Genomic DNA, 16,146 nt, shown 5'->3' on the forward strand with positions numbered 1-16,146 from the left:
GGCAGCGGCGGGCGGCGGGCAGCGGGCGACGAGCTCAGCCCACTGCTCACCTTGGCTCGCAGGTGGCCATCAAGCGAGTGTCCCGGAGCGCATCTCGGAGTGGGCAAGGCTGATGAGTGAGCGGGGCCAGCGGGAGGAGCCGGCGGGGAGGAGCCAGCGGGGTGGGCCGGGCGGGGCTGAGGCGAGGCCTGGCAGGGTGGCAGCCAGAACGCTGCGAGGGCAGCGAGCGTGGAGTGAGCGGAGGCCGCGCAGCGCCCCGGGCCGGGCCATGGCGAGCCGCGGCGGGGCCGGGCAGGGGCTGCCCGAGGCGCGGCGCAGCATCGGCCCCGCTGACGGCATCGCGGTCCCCCCGCAGCGCAACGGCGCCCTTGTACCCCTGGAGCTGGCGCTGCTGTGGATGGTGTCGTGGCCTGGCTCCACGGCGTCGTGCGGCTCCTGGACTGGTTCGACGTGCCCGAGGGCTTCGCCCTGGTCATGGAGCATCCGCAGCGCAGTGAGGACCCCTGGTACTTCCTGCACGAGCGGCGGTTCCTGACGGAGCCCGTGGCGCGGGGGGTGTTCCGCCAGGTGCTGGAGGCCGTGCAGCACTGCAGCGGCCGCGGCGTCCTGCACCGCAACATCAAGAACGAGAACGTCCTCGTCGACCTGGCCACGGGCGAGGCGAAGCTCATCAACTTCGGCTGCGGCACGATCCTCCAGGACACGTTCTACGCCCGGATGTCAGGTGAGCCCAAGCCGGGGCCCAGCCGGGCAGCTGAGTTCCCCGCTTTGCTGGCAGAGGGGGAAGAGGGGGGAAGGAAAGAGGGGGAATCCTTCTTCAGCCAGCTGCAGCCAAGTTGCTTTTTGGCAGGGCAGGGGCTGGCTGTTGTGGAACGGGAGCTGGCTGGGAGGGAGGGAAGGAAGGCAGGAGGGAGCAGCATGGGCCTGATGAGCTGCGCCCGTGTCCCATAGGAACGCCGGAGTACAGCCCACCGGAGTGGATCCTCTTTGGCTGCTACCATGGCCAGCCAGCCACTATCTGGTCCCTGGGCATCCTGCTCTATGAGCTGGTCTGCGGGCACCTTCCTTTCCGCACCAACAAGGACATCGTCCAGGGCCAGCTCGTCTTCCCGCCCCGGGTGTCTCAAGGTGGGGATGCGCCTTCAAGGCACGAGGGGCCTTGGGAGGGGCAGCTGGCACATAAGCATCCTGCTCTTGCAGCTGGTGAGGAGGTGGATCTCCTGGACTTAGCTGGAGGAGGTGGCACCTGTGCCTCTGTGCTGGTGTCCTCCGCAAGAGAGGATCAATAGGAAGCTTTTGGGTGCAGCTCTGAGCACTCCTGGTGTTGCCTGGGCACTGTGGAATGTGGGAGAGCATGGACAGGAGCCTTCTGGTTTCTCTCCGCAGAGTGCCAGCACCTCATCAGGTGGTGTTTATCCATGGACCCCATACACAGGCCATGCTTGGAGGACCTTTTTGAGCATTCTTGGCTGCAGGAGCCCTGCCTGGCCCAGGAGACAGCAGAGATGCATCCTGAGCACAGTAGAATCCAGGAGCCCAGCATGCAGCAGCGGCACGCGTCTCGTGGCACTGGAAGAAAACCCCGGAGCGTTTCCCTGCGGCCGCGGTGCGGAGGAGAGAGTGCAGCCGAGGAGATGCTGCTTCCGCTGGTCCCCGTGAGCTGTGGAGGGAGCGGCTCCGTACTGCCCGTCCTATTGGAGAAGTGGTGGCAGTGCAGTGAAGCTGACATGGATTGGGACAGAGGAAACATCCCCCTGCAGCTCAATGGCATCGTGATGTCCCCGCAAGCCAAGGCACAGCTGGCGTGTTCTTCTGGAGCACGACGTGGAGCTGGGAACACCATCCTGGAGCTGGCCACTGGCAGGGCAGAGCCAATTGGTTTTGTCTGCGGCCCCTGCCTGAAGGACACGCTCTGCACTCCGATGAAATCAAGATGAGTCCCCAGCCGGCGCAGGGGCGGGGGGATGCTGGTGCTTCCAGGCACGGCAGGGCTCGGCCTGGCCACGTGCCGGAGGTTCTCTGCTCGGCGGTGCTGGGGAATATTAATTTTTCTGCCGGCCACTGAGCTGCTTTTTGGCGGGACAGGGGACGGATGTTGTGGAAGGGGAGCCGGCTCCTGGCCTCGCTGACAGCTTCTGCCAGCCAGCCTGGCACGGGTTGAGGCGGGGGCAGCCAGCCTGACAAAAGCATCCATCCACGTGGATGGGGGGTGGCAGAGGGGGGGACGGGTTCTGAAGCCGTGCAGACCCAGCTGGTCTGCTCTGCAGGCCCTTGAGGAAGAGGTGCGTTTACGGGCAGGAAAGGTGGGGATTTTCCCCATCCCTGGACAGGTTTAATTCTCACATGGAGTGGTCAGACCCTCCTCAGGCCTCTGAAACGGTGAGAGGCTTTGTGCTTCTTCTTGTTTCCAGGTCTTGTTTTGGATTGACTTTCATGCAATTGTTCTTTTGTTTTCCAGGAGGATTACACCTGGTGCCCAGACCGGACAGGGACGCGCCTGCAGCATCCGTGGAGCATGTCCACTGCCAGCGCTGCCCCAGGGGCCATGGTCTGCAGGGACAGCCCCTTCCAGAAGGACGAGGACCTGGTTTGGGATCGGCTCCTCTCCTGGCAGCAGCTCTCTAGAGGTGGGCACCCAGCTCCACAACTCAGCTGGCAGAAGGGCTCCGGGCAGACAGCAGCAGGCACATGGGCATCCTGCTCTTGTAGCTGCTGAGGAGGTTGCTGTGCCATGATTAAGCAGAGGAGGTGGAATGTGGCCTGCCACGCTGCCCTTCTCTAAAAACAGAGAATGGGTCGGGAGGTTTGGGCTCTGAGCAGAGCCAGCAGCCTGGCCCGGGCACAGGCCATGGAGGGACAGGGGGACGGGAGCCTGCTGCCACTGACCATGGCTCTCTGGTTTCTCTCCGCAGGCTGCCAGCACCTCATGCCATGGGAACGGCACCGCTCGGCCTGCCAGCCTGGGAGGGCTGGAGGGCGGCCGGTGTTCATTTGCTGTCAAAATAAATTTGTTTGGGGTTTTTTTGTCATTGTCATCATCAGAGCATTTCTTTCCTCCTTTTCCAAGCTTTTGGCCTCCCTTTCTCCAGGGTAATCTTTTTGTGTCCTTCCTCAGCCTCTTGATGGCATTTGGCAGGGGGGGTTAAGCAACGTGAAAAATTCAACAACAGCTCCTGTTGCCAACTGCAGCAGCTCCTTCAAGAGCCCCTTCCAGTGAGGTCTGCACGTGCTTTGCAAAAGGAAGTGCTTTGCAGCGATGGGGTTGTCGCCCTGCTGCAAAAGCTGGGAGGAAATCAAAAATGGCAAAATGCCAATTTGGCTCAACCACCACCCAGGTTCTTCATCTTTTCCCTCTGCTCCGTGATAGGCAGGCAGGGCTGGACTCCAGGAAGGTTCAAGTTCTTGGTGCTCCCTGGCATCAAAGTGATCAAGTAAACTCTTGTATGCAGGGACTGCAACAGGGCTACTTGTCAGAACCCAGGAAATTCCTCTGGCTGCCCTGGAGGACTCGAGCCCCTGTCCAGGGGGCTCAGAGACCTTGGCACAGAGCCCAAGACCCCTGTGCCTTTGATTTAGCCCTTGGAAAAAACGATTACCAACCTTATATGAAGAATTGTGAGCCACGATAGTTTAACTAGAATGATAGTGAATTTATCAGGGGATGAAAAATAGATTTTTGGGGTTTCTAGAATGGGGATTCAGGGGGCAAGATGGAGCAATCGGGGCGTGTCCAGCCTTTCTCCTTCTTCTTCTTCTTCTTGGCCTCCATCTTCTGCTGTGATGTTGACACTTTTAGATTGGTCTAGAGTAGAAGCTCACAGTCTAACATAGGTGATAGGTATTGGAAAATAATTGTAAATATCGTACATGTAGTTTTTAGTATAAAAAGATAACACCGCCTTGGGGCCGGCAGAATGCCTCTGACTGTCTTGCTGAGCGGACCTCACCAGGACAGGAGAAAGAATTTTATAGATAAGATACAATAAACAACCTTGAGACCAAGAATGGAAGAGCTCTGACTCCTTCTTTGAGCGCTGGGCTGGGAGAAGAGACTTTCTAACGTATCTCAGGGTCACTCTGACCAGCTAGAGATCCCAAGATCTCCTAAGAAATATTTTTTGGGTCCTTTTAAATGTTGTTATTTTCTTATACATGTTCAGCTGTTCTAAGAAGTTGCTTGCAAGTCTCTAGGAGAAGATTTTTTATTAAATAAAGAAGGGGGAGTTGTGGGGGCCAGAGATCCAGCCAGGGAAGAGCTTGCTGTGCTCCCCTGGAGGGCCAACTCCTGACCCACTGACTTTTTAGTTTGGGCGAGCAAATATGACCCCCAGCTGCCTTTGCAACTTTATGTTGATCCCCCAGTACTCATCGGTCCTTCCCTTTGTGTTCTGCCCCTGAGTCCTTATCCCATTGGTTACCAGTTTTGTCCCGCCCCTTGCCTTCCCTATATAATCCCATTTTTCCCTGGTTCTGAGAGTTTCTGTCCCTGGCTCCCTATGCAGAGTGCCCTGCTCTTAATAAAGGCTTCTTCTCTGTGGAATGCCATGCAGAGCTCCAGCCTTTTTTCTCCGTGTCACCTGAAGAAGGAAGCTGAACATCACACGCTGCTCTGGGAGGAGGATGTGCCTGTGCCCCTGAGCTGTCCTTCTTAGGAGGCTCTTCAGGAAGGTTGTGGCGCCCTTACCACGGCCACCCTGCCGCCACAGCAAGCAAGAGCCTCAGAAACGCCCTTGTTCCTAGAGGCTGTTCTTGTTCACTTGCTACCGATGAGTAATTTGGGATCACAGCCACCAGGACAGTCCTGGAAGCCCTGGAAGTTACCTGCTGAAATACTCAGCATCAGTCAATTAACAATACAGAGTGCAATACACATACTCCAGCCACATGGCTCTGTCCCATGAGCTTCTCCGTGACTGGATGTGACATGTTTGGGGATTTCTGCTCTTTGGGCATTTGTTTCCTCTTGCATTTCATTGGATTGAGGCAGTTGTTGCATATAGGTTTTATGGGCAATTTTTTTTCCTCCATAGGGAGAGTAGAAAAGAATACAGGGAGAGTAGAATAGAATACAGCAGCATGCCTAATTGGTTTATTAAAATCAATGAGTTAGAAAGTAGTAAGTAGCTATGGAACTGAGGAAAAGGGAATATTAATAGACTATGATAAAACACTCCACAGAAAACACAATTATGCTAAAGAGTATCCTTCTCCTTTTGCAGAAACGCCCCTCCCTGAGGACATAACCAGGGTGGGACAGAAAGCTGCATCAAAAGCTTGTGGGGGGAAAGGGAGTTCTTTGTGTTGTAATGCCTATGGAAATTCTGTGCAGTGACAGAGCTCTTGTAAGAGCTGTAAATTGGTACAATGCCTTCAGGCCTAAATTCAAGCTAGAAGCATGCTCCCAGAGCAGCAACCTTTCTGTCGCTGCTCTTGGACTGCAGCTTCAGAAACAGGCAAGACAGACCTCAGCTTAGAAAATCTAAAAGCTCCTTTTCAGTTCCTTGATCAGATTCAGGATATACTAGATTGCCAAGCAGTTTGGATTCTATTTGCCACCTGTATGCCAGTTGTCTTCTGTTAATTGGGCAGTTTTCCTTGTCTCTTCCACAGCCAATCCTCCCTCCAGAGGAGACATCTGCTGATAATGGGCTATTGAATGTCACTGCATGGCTGATAAGAACTACAGCATCCCATTGGGAGATGCTCCACCCAGAGGGAGGAGCCAAGCATGGATACCCAGATATAATCTTGAAATTCTGGAACACCAGCACAGCTTCTCCTCTGGATTTCCCAGAGGAACAGCAGCTGCCTCTTCCACTGGATCTTCAGAGGAAGACTACACCTTTCTACAGGATCCCTGCTCCAACAGAACCACACCTGACACTCCAGGAGGGCTGCAGCCACAATTCCAATTGGACTGCTACCAACACCCTGACCCACAGGGTGTCAGGTTGTATTCTGACTCTGTCAGTGTTGTTTTGGTTTACTGCATTGTTTATTTTATCTTTTTATTTTCTTCCCTAATAAAGAACTGTTTTCCTGCTCCCATATTCTTTCCTGAGAGCCCCCCTTAATTTAAAATTCATGACAATTCAGAAGGAAGGGATTTACATTTTTCCATTTCAAGAAAGGCTCCCACCTTCCTTAGCAAACACCTGTCTTTCCAAACCAAGACAGAGGAGCCACCTGTCTTATACATGTAAATACTTAACACAAAAAAAGCAAGAGCCTCAAAAAGGCAAAACAGCTTGGTAATTTGTAGAAAGTAACTTTGATCAAAACCAAAATGTGTTAATAGATCGGTCTGAAGATGACATTCACAATTTTCCTGGTGATATTGTGCACTGTACTGTAACAGTGGATAGTAACTGGACATAGCCAGTAGGATAACTGGATATGCTTTTCAAACTTAGTATTCATTGAATTATTCATTGAATTCTCATCCTTCTCTACACTTCAGCTCTGCTGTAAACTTCAGAGACATTTTTTCACAAGCTTCTAACAAGTTACTCTGGATCCATAATTCCTGAGACCAAAGGGAGTCCAAATGTCAAGTGGGATTACTCTTTCTCAAAGCCTGGAGTCACACAGAATGAAGCAGTACTTAAATCATCGTGTGCATCTCATACACGTAACAGTCCAGTTACTGAACATCTGCAATAATTTTTTGACTTTTGCTACAAATTACCTTCAAGAATAAGCTACAAATAATATCTTGAACCTGTTTAAATTCATGGATGGCATTACAATTGCCCTAAAAAATTCGAAGGGCACCTAGTGCTGTTGCAGTAATACAAGAGAACTGTAAGTGTGTATTACTAGTTGTTATTCATATTAGGTAAAAATGGATCAGCTCAGCTTTGCAAAGCAAGAAACAAGTCATGGAGAGTTGAAATGATGGATTTGGGACAGTGTAGCCAGTCTGCTTTTTGTGAGAGATGCTCTTAAGCAGTGGCAGTAGTAATGTACTCATCTCCTGTAACTTTGCTCCTTGTGATCTACTCTCCACCTCTGCTATTTTTTCTGCTCTTTTTTTTTTCTTTATTTCTTCAGCTGAGTACCAAAAGGAAACACAGAACTGCAGTGTTGCTACCAAAAAAATAGATCTTTTTTTCAAACTAAAAAATACCGAGAGCTTTTAGAAAACACAACAGAAGTGTTGCAAAGTATAAACAATAAAAGATATTGAAGAGTATTTCACCATTATACTACATCAGCCAAAGATAGTAGGGCTTGAGGAACAAGGATAGAAATGAAGTTTTGTTAAAAGGGCTTATTTTGGTCTCTATGTGGTAACTGTCATCACCCTGATGTAAATACTTCACAATCTATTTAAATTTTCCTAAGTTGTATTATTTTGTAATCAGCTATGATTTTTTAAATTTCTCCTGCACCCATAACTGAATGATCTGAGCACAATCTCCAAACAAGACAAATGGTAAAGTAGCAAAGGGCTGCAATAACTGAGCAGCCAACAGGATAAGCCACACTGGCATCTCTTGGCTTTGCCAAATCCTCTGTGAGTGCTTTCCTTTCTTTCCCTCTTTGGTTTAAAATGCAACATATTTTCATTCCTTCTGATGACTCACCTCTGATAGAAAAAGGCAGTAGCTGTGTTTGGCAGGGTAAGTTGCATTTGCAAATTGGCTCACCTTGTTGGCAGCAGAACTGCATTTTTTCTTATCAAAGCTGCTCATCAGCTTGAGTGGGGAGAAGGCGCAAAAGGATGAGAGAGGCTGGTGGAGCTCTGATGGTGTGAGGATCCAATGGTGCAAAGAGCTGGGAGGTGAAATCCCTTTTCTTGAGTTCAGGGTCATTAGGGAAAGGGAGGGTGTGCCTGAGAGCTCAGTTCTGTCAGCCATATTCACCTAGTAAAAGGTTTTTTTCCTGCACCTGTGTGTGTGGCCCATGCCAAGGGATGGCAGCTCTTTCTGTTGTGGGGGCATTGCAGCCTCCAACTGCAGACCATGCAAACTGAGCTGCATTGAAATGTGTTCTCCAGGGCTCCGTTTTGGGGCTGGTCCTGGTTAACATCTTTATTGATGATCTGGAGGAGGGCATTGAGAGCACCCTCAGTAAATTTGCAGATGCCCAGTTGGGTGGGAGTGTGGATCTGCTGGAGGACAGGAAGGCTCTGCAGTGAGACTTGGACAGACTCGATCAATGGGCCGAGGACAAGGGCGTGAGGTTCCACAAGGCCAAGTGGCACATCCTGCAGGTCACCAGCCGCCTCAGGGTGAGCCAAAGTGTGCCCAAGGGGGCAAGAGGCCAATGGCACCTGGCCTGGATCAGCAGCAGTGTGGGCAGCAGGAGCAGGCAGCGCCTGCCCCTCTGTGCTGGGCACTGCTGAGGCCACACCTCGAGTGCTGTGTCCAGCTCTGGGCCCCTCGGGAAAAAGGACATTGAGGGGCTGAGTGTGGCCAGAGAAGGGCAGCAAGGCTCACAAAGGCTCTAGAAAACATGGCCCATGAGGAGTAGCTGAGGGACCTGGGTTTGTTCAGTCTGGAGAAGAGGCTCAGGAGTGTTTATAGGCAAAAAATCTGCCAATTTTTTTTGTGAGAAAAAAGTTACAAAAACTAGTCAGGCCAGTGTTGCTGCTAAAGTGCTACCTGTTTGTTATGATAATTATGAGTCGTTGTCATTAATGGTTCTTTTTTCTGTATCAGTAAAGGCCCTGGCTAGGGCTAAGTTAATAGCTCCTCTCCCAAGACAGTGAAGGGAGGGGACCTCCCCAGACAGTGAGTAGAAGCGACGAGATTTAGGCGGGGGAGCGTGAAAAATAGCCTCAGGACCAGCATGCCATGAGAGGCTACTAATCCAAACTTACTGAAAAGACCCCCAAAACAACGAGCCAATATAGAGCTGGGAAATTGGATTGATGTCTGGATGTGAGGAACAGAGTGCTGGGCCTGCAGAGATGCTGAAAACCTTCATTGCCCCTCACCCTGAGCAGAAAATCCTCTCAAACCGGGACCCAGAGAGAGAGAAAGAAGCTGTAGAGATCATACATCTGGGTCATGCCCAAAAGGCTCCCACGAGGACTGGACCCCCAGCTCTGCCTCTAATGGACAAAGCTGCGCAGATCCTCCTCCTCTGAGTCACCCTGGGAGAGATGATGGAGACTGCAGACCTGTTGAGCTTCCCAATCTTGAGCTGATCACTTTTAATAAAGGCATTAAAAGCAGAAAAAGTCTCCTGCCCTTTTTATTTCAGCTGGGGGTTTGTCCGGGATAGCCACGCCAGAAGAGGACACTGGGACTGGCCATCTTGGACCTCGAGGACAGCTGGCCATCAGGACCAGAGAGATCGGCTTGGGACCAGTGACGCTGAGGAGCTCCGGACTGGTGAGAAATCCAGTGGCGGGAGTAGGAGAGGAACGAGTGTGTGTGTGAGTGAGACGAGGGCCGGGCCCTCGGAGCGAGAGTGGACCCCTCAGTGCCGCGTTTCCGGACTCCTGCGAAGGGCCCGGCCGGGAACAGGGGGAAGCGCATGGAATCAGCGTGAGTGAGTCGTCCCCTAAGGGGGAGAGAGGGCCCCCCCTCCGGGCGTGCGGAGGAAATAGTTGTATGAGTGCCACGCACCCCCAAAAGTCCTGACAGAGGGAAGTCAGGCAGATTGCAAGTCCCAAGGAGGGTTCGGGCAAGCTCACAAGCCCTGCAGGCAAATTCAGTCCTGACAAAGGGGTCAGGCACAAATCCCAGCGAAGGAAGCTGGGGTTTGTTTTTAAGTCCTGATACGGTGAGGCCTGACATTTGGAAGGTAGGCAAACTAGAAATCAGGCAGTTGTTTTTCCTGACAGAGGGGAGTCAGGCACGAACCGGCTTCTTACGCCAGGGTTTCATGTTTTCAAGTCCTGATAGATATAAGACCTGACATTAGTAAAGTTAGGCAATCAAGAGATCAGGCAGTTGTTTCAGTGTAAAGTCCTGAGCATCAGGCAAATAAATTTTTCTTGAGATTACCTGTCAGTAGAGGCACCTTTGGGATTTTTTTCTGTTGAGACCTGAAAAATTGGAGGGTGTAATAGTAAAAAGACAGGCAAGAGACTGAGGAATATACCTCCCAATAGCCCCTTGGGGGAACTGTTAGAGAAATGGCATTCTTTAGAGGCCACAGAGGGATTAGATAAGGTGAAGATGATCCAGTATTGTGTAGAAGTCTGGCCAGAATTAGAGGTGCAAGGAGGATGGCCTTGGTGTGGGGCAAGGGACAAGTGGATGTGCCAACAACTGAGTCATTGTCTGACAGCTCGAGGAGATACCGATCCTGAGCAATTATTGTATGTAGCTTGCTGGTTAAAGAACGCTATTGGGGATGAAGGGTGCGAATTTGTAAGGTACAGAGGATGAAAGAGGGGAATGAAGGAGAGGATGCTGGAATTGGTAAAAGATGGGACCCCCTGGATTATTTGCCTCCTTCTGCCCCTCCACCTTATAATCCTCTTCCTTGGGCACCTCAAATGGCAGGTCCGATTCTTCCCCCGGCTGCCATCTCATTACCGCCTGCTCAAATTTCTCCTTCCACCTCTTAGGCTTCCCCTATGGTAGACCCAGTATCTCCCCTAGTAACCGCTCCCTCACCACCCCCTTTGGCTCCTCCAGTTCCTTCTGCACCACCACAAGTGCCTGCCTACTCCACCTGCTGCATTCTCCACCCCTTCTCCAGCTCCACTTAAAATGTACCCAAGCTCTTCTCCCCCTCCTATTGCTGTCCCTTTACCTCCTCCTAGTTGGGACACAAATGTCTCCTTGCCCAGTAAACAGCTATCACCAAATACACCTGCTGATCTGCAGAAAGTTCAGGGTAACCCTGATATCCCTCAAACTAGTAGCATGGCGTCTGAGGATGGGCCGTACTGTAGTACCAGATCCAAGACCTCCAAGGCAAAGAGACTTTTTCCCCTCAGAGAAGTTCCTATAGGAGAAGTAGTGGGAGGTGTTGGCTTTGTCAATGCTCCTCTAACAGCTTCTGAGGTGAGAAGATTCAAGAAAGAGTTAGGGCATTTAGTTGAGGACCCAGTGGGCATAGCCAACCAAGTGGATCAATTCTTAGGCCCAAATATCTACACTTGGGGGGGAGATGAATTCCATTCTAAAGATATCATTTTCCCCAGAAGAGGTCCAGATGATTAGGGCGGCTGGCATAAGAATTTGGGAGAAAGAGAACTGTCCGGGACCCCAAGTGCCATCAGGTGAACAGAAATTGCCACTGACAGATCCCAGCTGGAACCCTAACCAGGAGGAAAGGAGGAAGGCCATGATGGAATATAGGTCTTTGATAATATGAGGGATAAAAGAGTCATTTCCCAAAGGAACTAATACCAAATTAGTATTAGAACTAATACTGAATTTGAGGGGGCACAAGAGAAGGATGAAGCTCCTGCTGCTTGGCTTAATCGCCCAAAGCGGAACTTCCAATTGTACTCTAGAATAGACCCAGACACCACAGAAGGTCAAGTGCTACTAAAAGTCCAATTTGTTACCAAATCTTGGCCAGATATATGGAGAAAACTAGAAAAAAATGAAGATTGGCAAGAGAAGGACAGAAATGAGTTATTAAGAGCAGTATTGAAAGTGTATTTAAGGAGAGACTGAGAAAAAGCAAAGGCCAAGGCCAAGATCATGGTTGCCATAGCTAAAGAAAGTGTGGGGTGGGTGAGTCCACCACCAGGAGGAGGCAAAGATAGGCCAGGACTGTCAGGTACAAGAGAGATAGAGAGACCTCAAGTCCCTTTGAGTGAATGACACTGCTATTATTGTGGAGAGGCAGGACACGTCAGGAAGTTTTGTAGAAAGCTCAGTCTCGATGAGGCAATAGCCAGGGAACAAGAAGCCTTGGAGAGGGTTCTTAGAGGTGATGATTAAGGGTGACAGGGGCTTTACACTTTAGGGGACCCGATGCAACATCTAGAAAAGCCCTTGGTAAACATTGAGGTGGGACCCCTAAATGAAGAATTTGAATTTTTGGTTGGATACAGGAGCAGATAAGTCCTGTCTCAACAAAGTACCAAAAAGTATAGTAAAATACCCAAAAACATCTGAGGTGAGACAAAAACAGCTAGGTAGAAGGATATCCAATAGCATTAGGACTGGACAGTAGCACTAAACTTGTAATAAGTGATGTGAAAGTAAAAGGTACCTTATTGTTGTCTGTTGTGTGTGTGAGAGTGAGTCACAAACAAAGTCAGCCTCAACTTCCCGGGCAGGTAGGAAGGGGGCAGTAGAAAGAGTGTGTGTGACCTGCAAACCAGACCAGTGTTCCCCGGTGTGTGAGGGGGCCGTAGCTGTAAGAGCGTGAGTGACACGCAGGCAGCCTCACAGGTGAACGGGCACCGGAGGCAGCAGAGCCAGGGCCCTTCCAGAAGGCCTGGAGATACTGAGAGCTGGAGGCCAACCCCAAGGCGAGGGGGGGCCACAGGGACCCGTGATTTTCTGGCAATGAGGATCCACTTTGTGTCTTGAGGGTGTGAAGGAATGTGTGAAGGTGAATCAGAAATAAAAGTGAGTGAATGTAGACGAATTAAAGTATTGTTGTGCATTGTAAGTTTTACCACATCTCCTTGGAGGGAGGTGTATTGTGTTGAAAAGCAGTGTGGGGAAAAAGTTTGTTTTAGATGCAAGGAGTTGAAAGAAAAGTGGTATTTCAGCTGTTAGTGAAAGTGAGAAACAGAGGCAGGGGATGAATAGATAAGATCTTGAAAATTGAACAGCAAACCAGTAAGTTAGATGCCGAGAAAAATGGGAGAATAAAAGCATGCTAGAAAAGATACCCCCAAGACAGCCCTTTGGGAGTTAAGTTAGCTAACAGAAATACAACTCCTTGCAAAATACAGAGTAGGCAGAAATTGATGAGAGAAACATGCAAGCTATGGAAAAAGGGAAATTAACAAATTATACATAACATTAACCCAAGAAATTGGGTTTTGATAAAATCATAGTAGACCATTAATGCCTATATTTGAAAGCCCCTTTCAGGTACTCCTCATTGCTAATTCGACTCTGCGGACCAGAGGAAAACGTTAGACCCACATCATCAGATTCCACACCACTCTCACTCCCTGGAATTGGACCAAGATTCAACATCAGTTTCACCCCCTGGCATTGGACCAGACTCCACACCACTCTCCCTCCTGGATTGGACCAGACTCCACACCACTCTCCCTCTGGGATTGGACCGGGCTCCACACCACTCACCCTCTGGCATTGGGCCAGATTCAATGTCAGTTTCACCCCCTAGAATTGGACTAGATTCCACATGACTCACCCCCTAACTCAGGACAGGAGTCAACCACATCACGAGTTAATTCACCTGAGTATACCATTATAAAAGGACCAAAAGACTTAAAGTTGACTCTCAAAAGGAAGAGCCCAAAAGACTGATGAACTGAATAAGAAAAGAGTTTGGTATCAGAACCATACCTTATCTTAAAGTGTTATAAGACAGCTCTGTGTTTAAAATAAGTTTGTAAAAAGTTAAAGACTGTTAATAAGTAACTCTGGTTAAGTTCCCCCAATTTAGTTCCAAAGACTCCAGGTTAATCCTCTACAGACCACTCCCCTAAGAGAAACCAAAATTAGTAAGGAACGGACCAAGAGAAGTTTAACCAGAGAAGCGGTAGAAGGGACTCTAAAGAGCTTGGAAGCTTCTTCTTGGTAAAGTTCCCCAAGAGGCAAGGTCGGGTGGGCCGGTCGTGCCAGATGACCCATACCAGATTCTTGGGAAGAGCAGTAATGATGGCTCTAATTGCTAGTGGTGCTCTGGGGAGCCCAAGAGAGCCATGCAGTGAGTGCTACCAACCCCTCTTTGAGGAGGAAGAAGTGAGCTCCTTGTCTAGAGTCCACACCAATTCTAACCCGAATTGTGTTAACCTCCCCCAATGTATTGGATAGTCCAGAATACCACCACTTTTAGGCAGCAACTCCTGGGAGAGTGCCCTGTAGGAGAAACCTGGTTGTGCTTGAATGTGATGCTACTGAAGCAAGCCTGGTACATCAGGTCAAAGAGAAAGAGACAGTAAAAGCAATAAGAGAACAAGACCATTTAGAGATACCCCGAGGTAAGAACCTATTCATAGATTCAGTGAAAAAAGTTAGCCACAAACTAAATTTAACTGATTGTTGAGTTTGTACTCAGATGACCGAAATTTGGCCATGGGAGAAGATTAATCTAAGGCTATTAGAAATCTGTAACTGGATACAGAATAACTCAGAATTTAGTATTAATTTAGTATTAAGGGGTACAGTACACCAGTAAAAAGAATGGTCTGTAAATGGCATTTAGCAGTAAAGAACTCTGCTACCCAGCGGATCCCAAGAGATCCAAATAGATTTTGGTCTGTTGAAAGAAAAGAACAAGTGTATCTACCATGAAGCATATGAATTTTATGAGTACACTGAAGAAGGGATAAACCCCTTTTGGGGAATGAAAGGCATTTCTAAATATTGGGAATGTCCAACAGAACCTAAGCATACATTTTGGGGGGCCCCTAAACACATGTTTTGGATCTGTGGTACTACAGCATACACTAAATTGCCAGGAGACTGGTCTGGCAGTTGCACCATTGGAATGATAAAACCATCGCCCACCTGGGAGTGACATCCCTAAACATATCCAAAAATTTAAGCATTTTTCCTTATAAATAAAATTCAATTAATTAATAAAATGATAATTATATTATTCTGATAGTATTATTCAAATTAATTACCTAATTTGTATATTTATATTAAAAAATCTATACACTTTTAGCAACCAAGAAAATTATTGGTCATTGGTTCTAAGTAACACAATTCCCTTCATTAATTCATTAAGCTCTATTGGGTATTTATTTCTTCCTCTTTATGGTAACTAATATTCTTTGTAGACCTTTTGCCATCATTTTTATCATCTTTTTTTCGCATATGGTCAAGAGGAGGCACTTTGGGGTCCATGGAGACATTTCTGGGGCTCATTTGGGGCAATTTTGGGTCTGGGGAGGGAATTCAGAGAGAACTTGAGGGTCTGGAGGACACTTGGGGAAGCCAGGTGGGCACTTGGACGGGGCACTCAGGGATTCTGAGGGACAGTTCGGGGTCCGGGACAGCACCTGGGGGTCCAGGGGGGCCCTTTGAGGTCAGGGAGGGGAATTCGGGGCCCTTCGGGGTCCGGGAGCGCCCTTGGGAAGCTCGAACGGGGCTTTCTGGGGCGCGGGGGCTGATGGGAGTTGTAGGCGCGGGTATCATACGGTTTAACGGGGCCGCAGAGCATCACGGGAGTTCGAGGCGCAGCTGCAATGGCTCTCCGAGAGTCGCGGGGCATGACGGGAGATAAAGTCCCGGCTGGAATAGTGCTGGACGTGCGCCGCGGAGCATGATGGGAGCTGTAGTCCTGGAAGTGGTTGGAACGCAGCGTTTGGGGGTCCGGGAAGGCTCTTGGGGGACACTTTTGCGTCCAAGCCGTGACTTGAGGTCCTCGGGGGAACGTAAACGGCTCAGGAATCCGTGGGGGGAGTTCGGGGAGCTCTAACCGGGCTCTTTAGGGTGCGGGAACGGCAGGAGTTTTAGGCGCGGGACTGTGTTCTGAGGGGCTCTGGGGCCACGGGGGATGAGAGGAGACGAATTCCCAGAAGTGGCTGTACCGGGCATCTGTGGGGTTGGGAGCACTCAGGGGAACTGGGGACGCCTTTGTGGGCTCCCAGATAGGCACTGAGGGGGCACTGAGGGATCCTGGAGGGTCTAGGGGACACTTATGGGACAGATGGTGGCGGATCCCAGGGTTCTTGGGAGCGTGGGGCATGACGGGCGTTGCAGTCCCGGCTGCAATGGGGCTGTATCCGGCCGCGGGGCATGATGGGAGTTGTAGGCAAAAGGAAAATATGGCAGCCGTCTAGGCACCGCCCCCAAGCCCCAATCTCTGGCGCTGATTGGCTGTGAGTGGTGATGGGCGGAAGCCTCGGCAAATGAGAGGCGGCGGAGGCGGGAACAGCCTCTCCATTCCCTCCCAGTACAGCCCAGTTCATCCCCAGTACTACCCCAGTACAACCCCAGTAAAACCCCAGTGCCCCTCTGATCCCTTCCAATACACACCAGTCCCTCCCAAAACACCTGAGTCCATTCCCATTCCCTCCAGTTCCTCCCAATTTCAAACACAGGGTGCCCCTGTGTCCCCAGT

General features: G+C 50.1%; 1 protein-coding gene across 1 annotated transcript; it reads left to right on the forward strand.

Moving 5' to 3' along the window:
- Nucleotides 1-268: 268 nt before the first annotated feature.
- LOC136570423 (serine/threonine-protein kinase pim-1-like) lies at nt 269-1,937 on the forward strand. Its single transcript, XM_066570899.1, is given in 4 exon segments — nt 269-406; nt 409-724; nt 952-1,128; nt 1,387-1,937. Coding segments are annotated over 4 exon segments (1,182 nt in total).
- Nucleotides 1,938-16,146: the final 14,209 nt, after the last annotated feature.

The sequence above is a fragment of the Molothrus aeneus genome, unplaced genomic scaffold, assembly GCF_037042795.1.
Source record: "Molothrus aeneus isolate 106 unplaced genomic scaffold, BPBGC_Maene_1.0 scaffold_34, whole genome shotgun sequence".
Taxonomy (NCBI): domain Eukaryota; kingdom Metazoa; phylum Chordata; class Aves; order Passeriformes; family Icteridae; genus Molothrus; species Molothrus aeneus.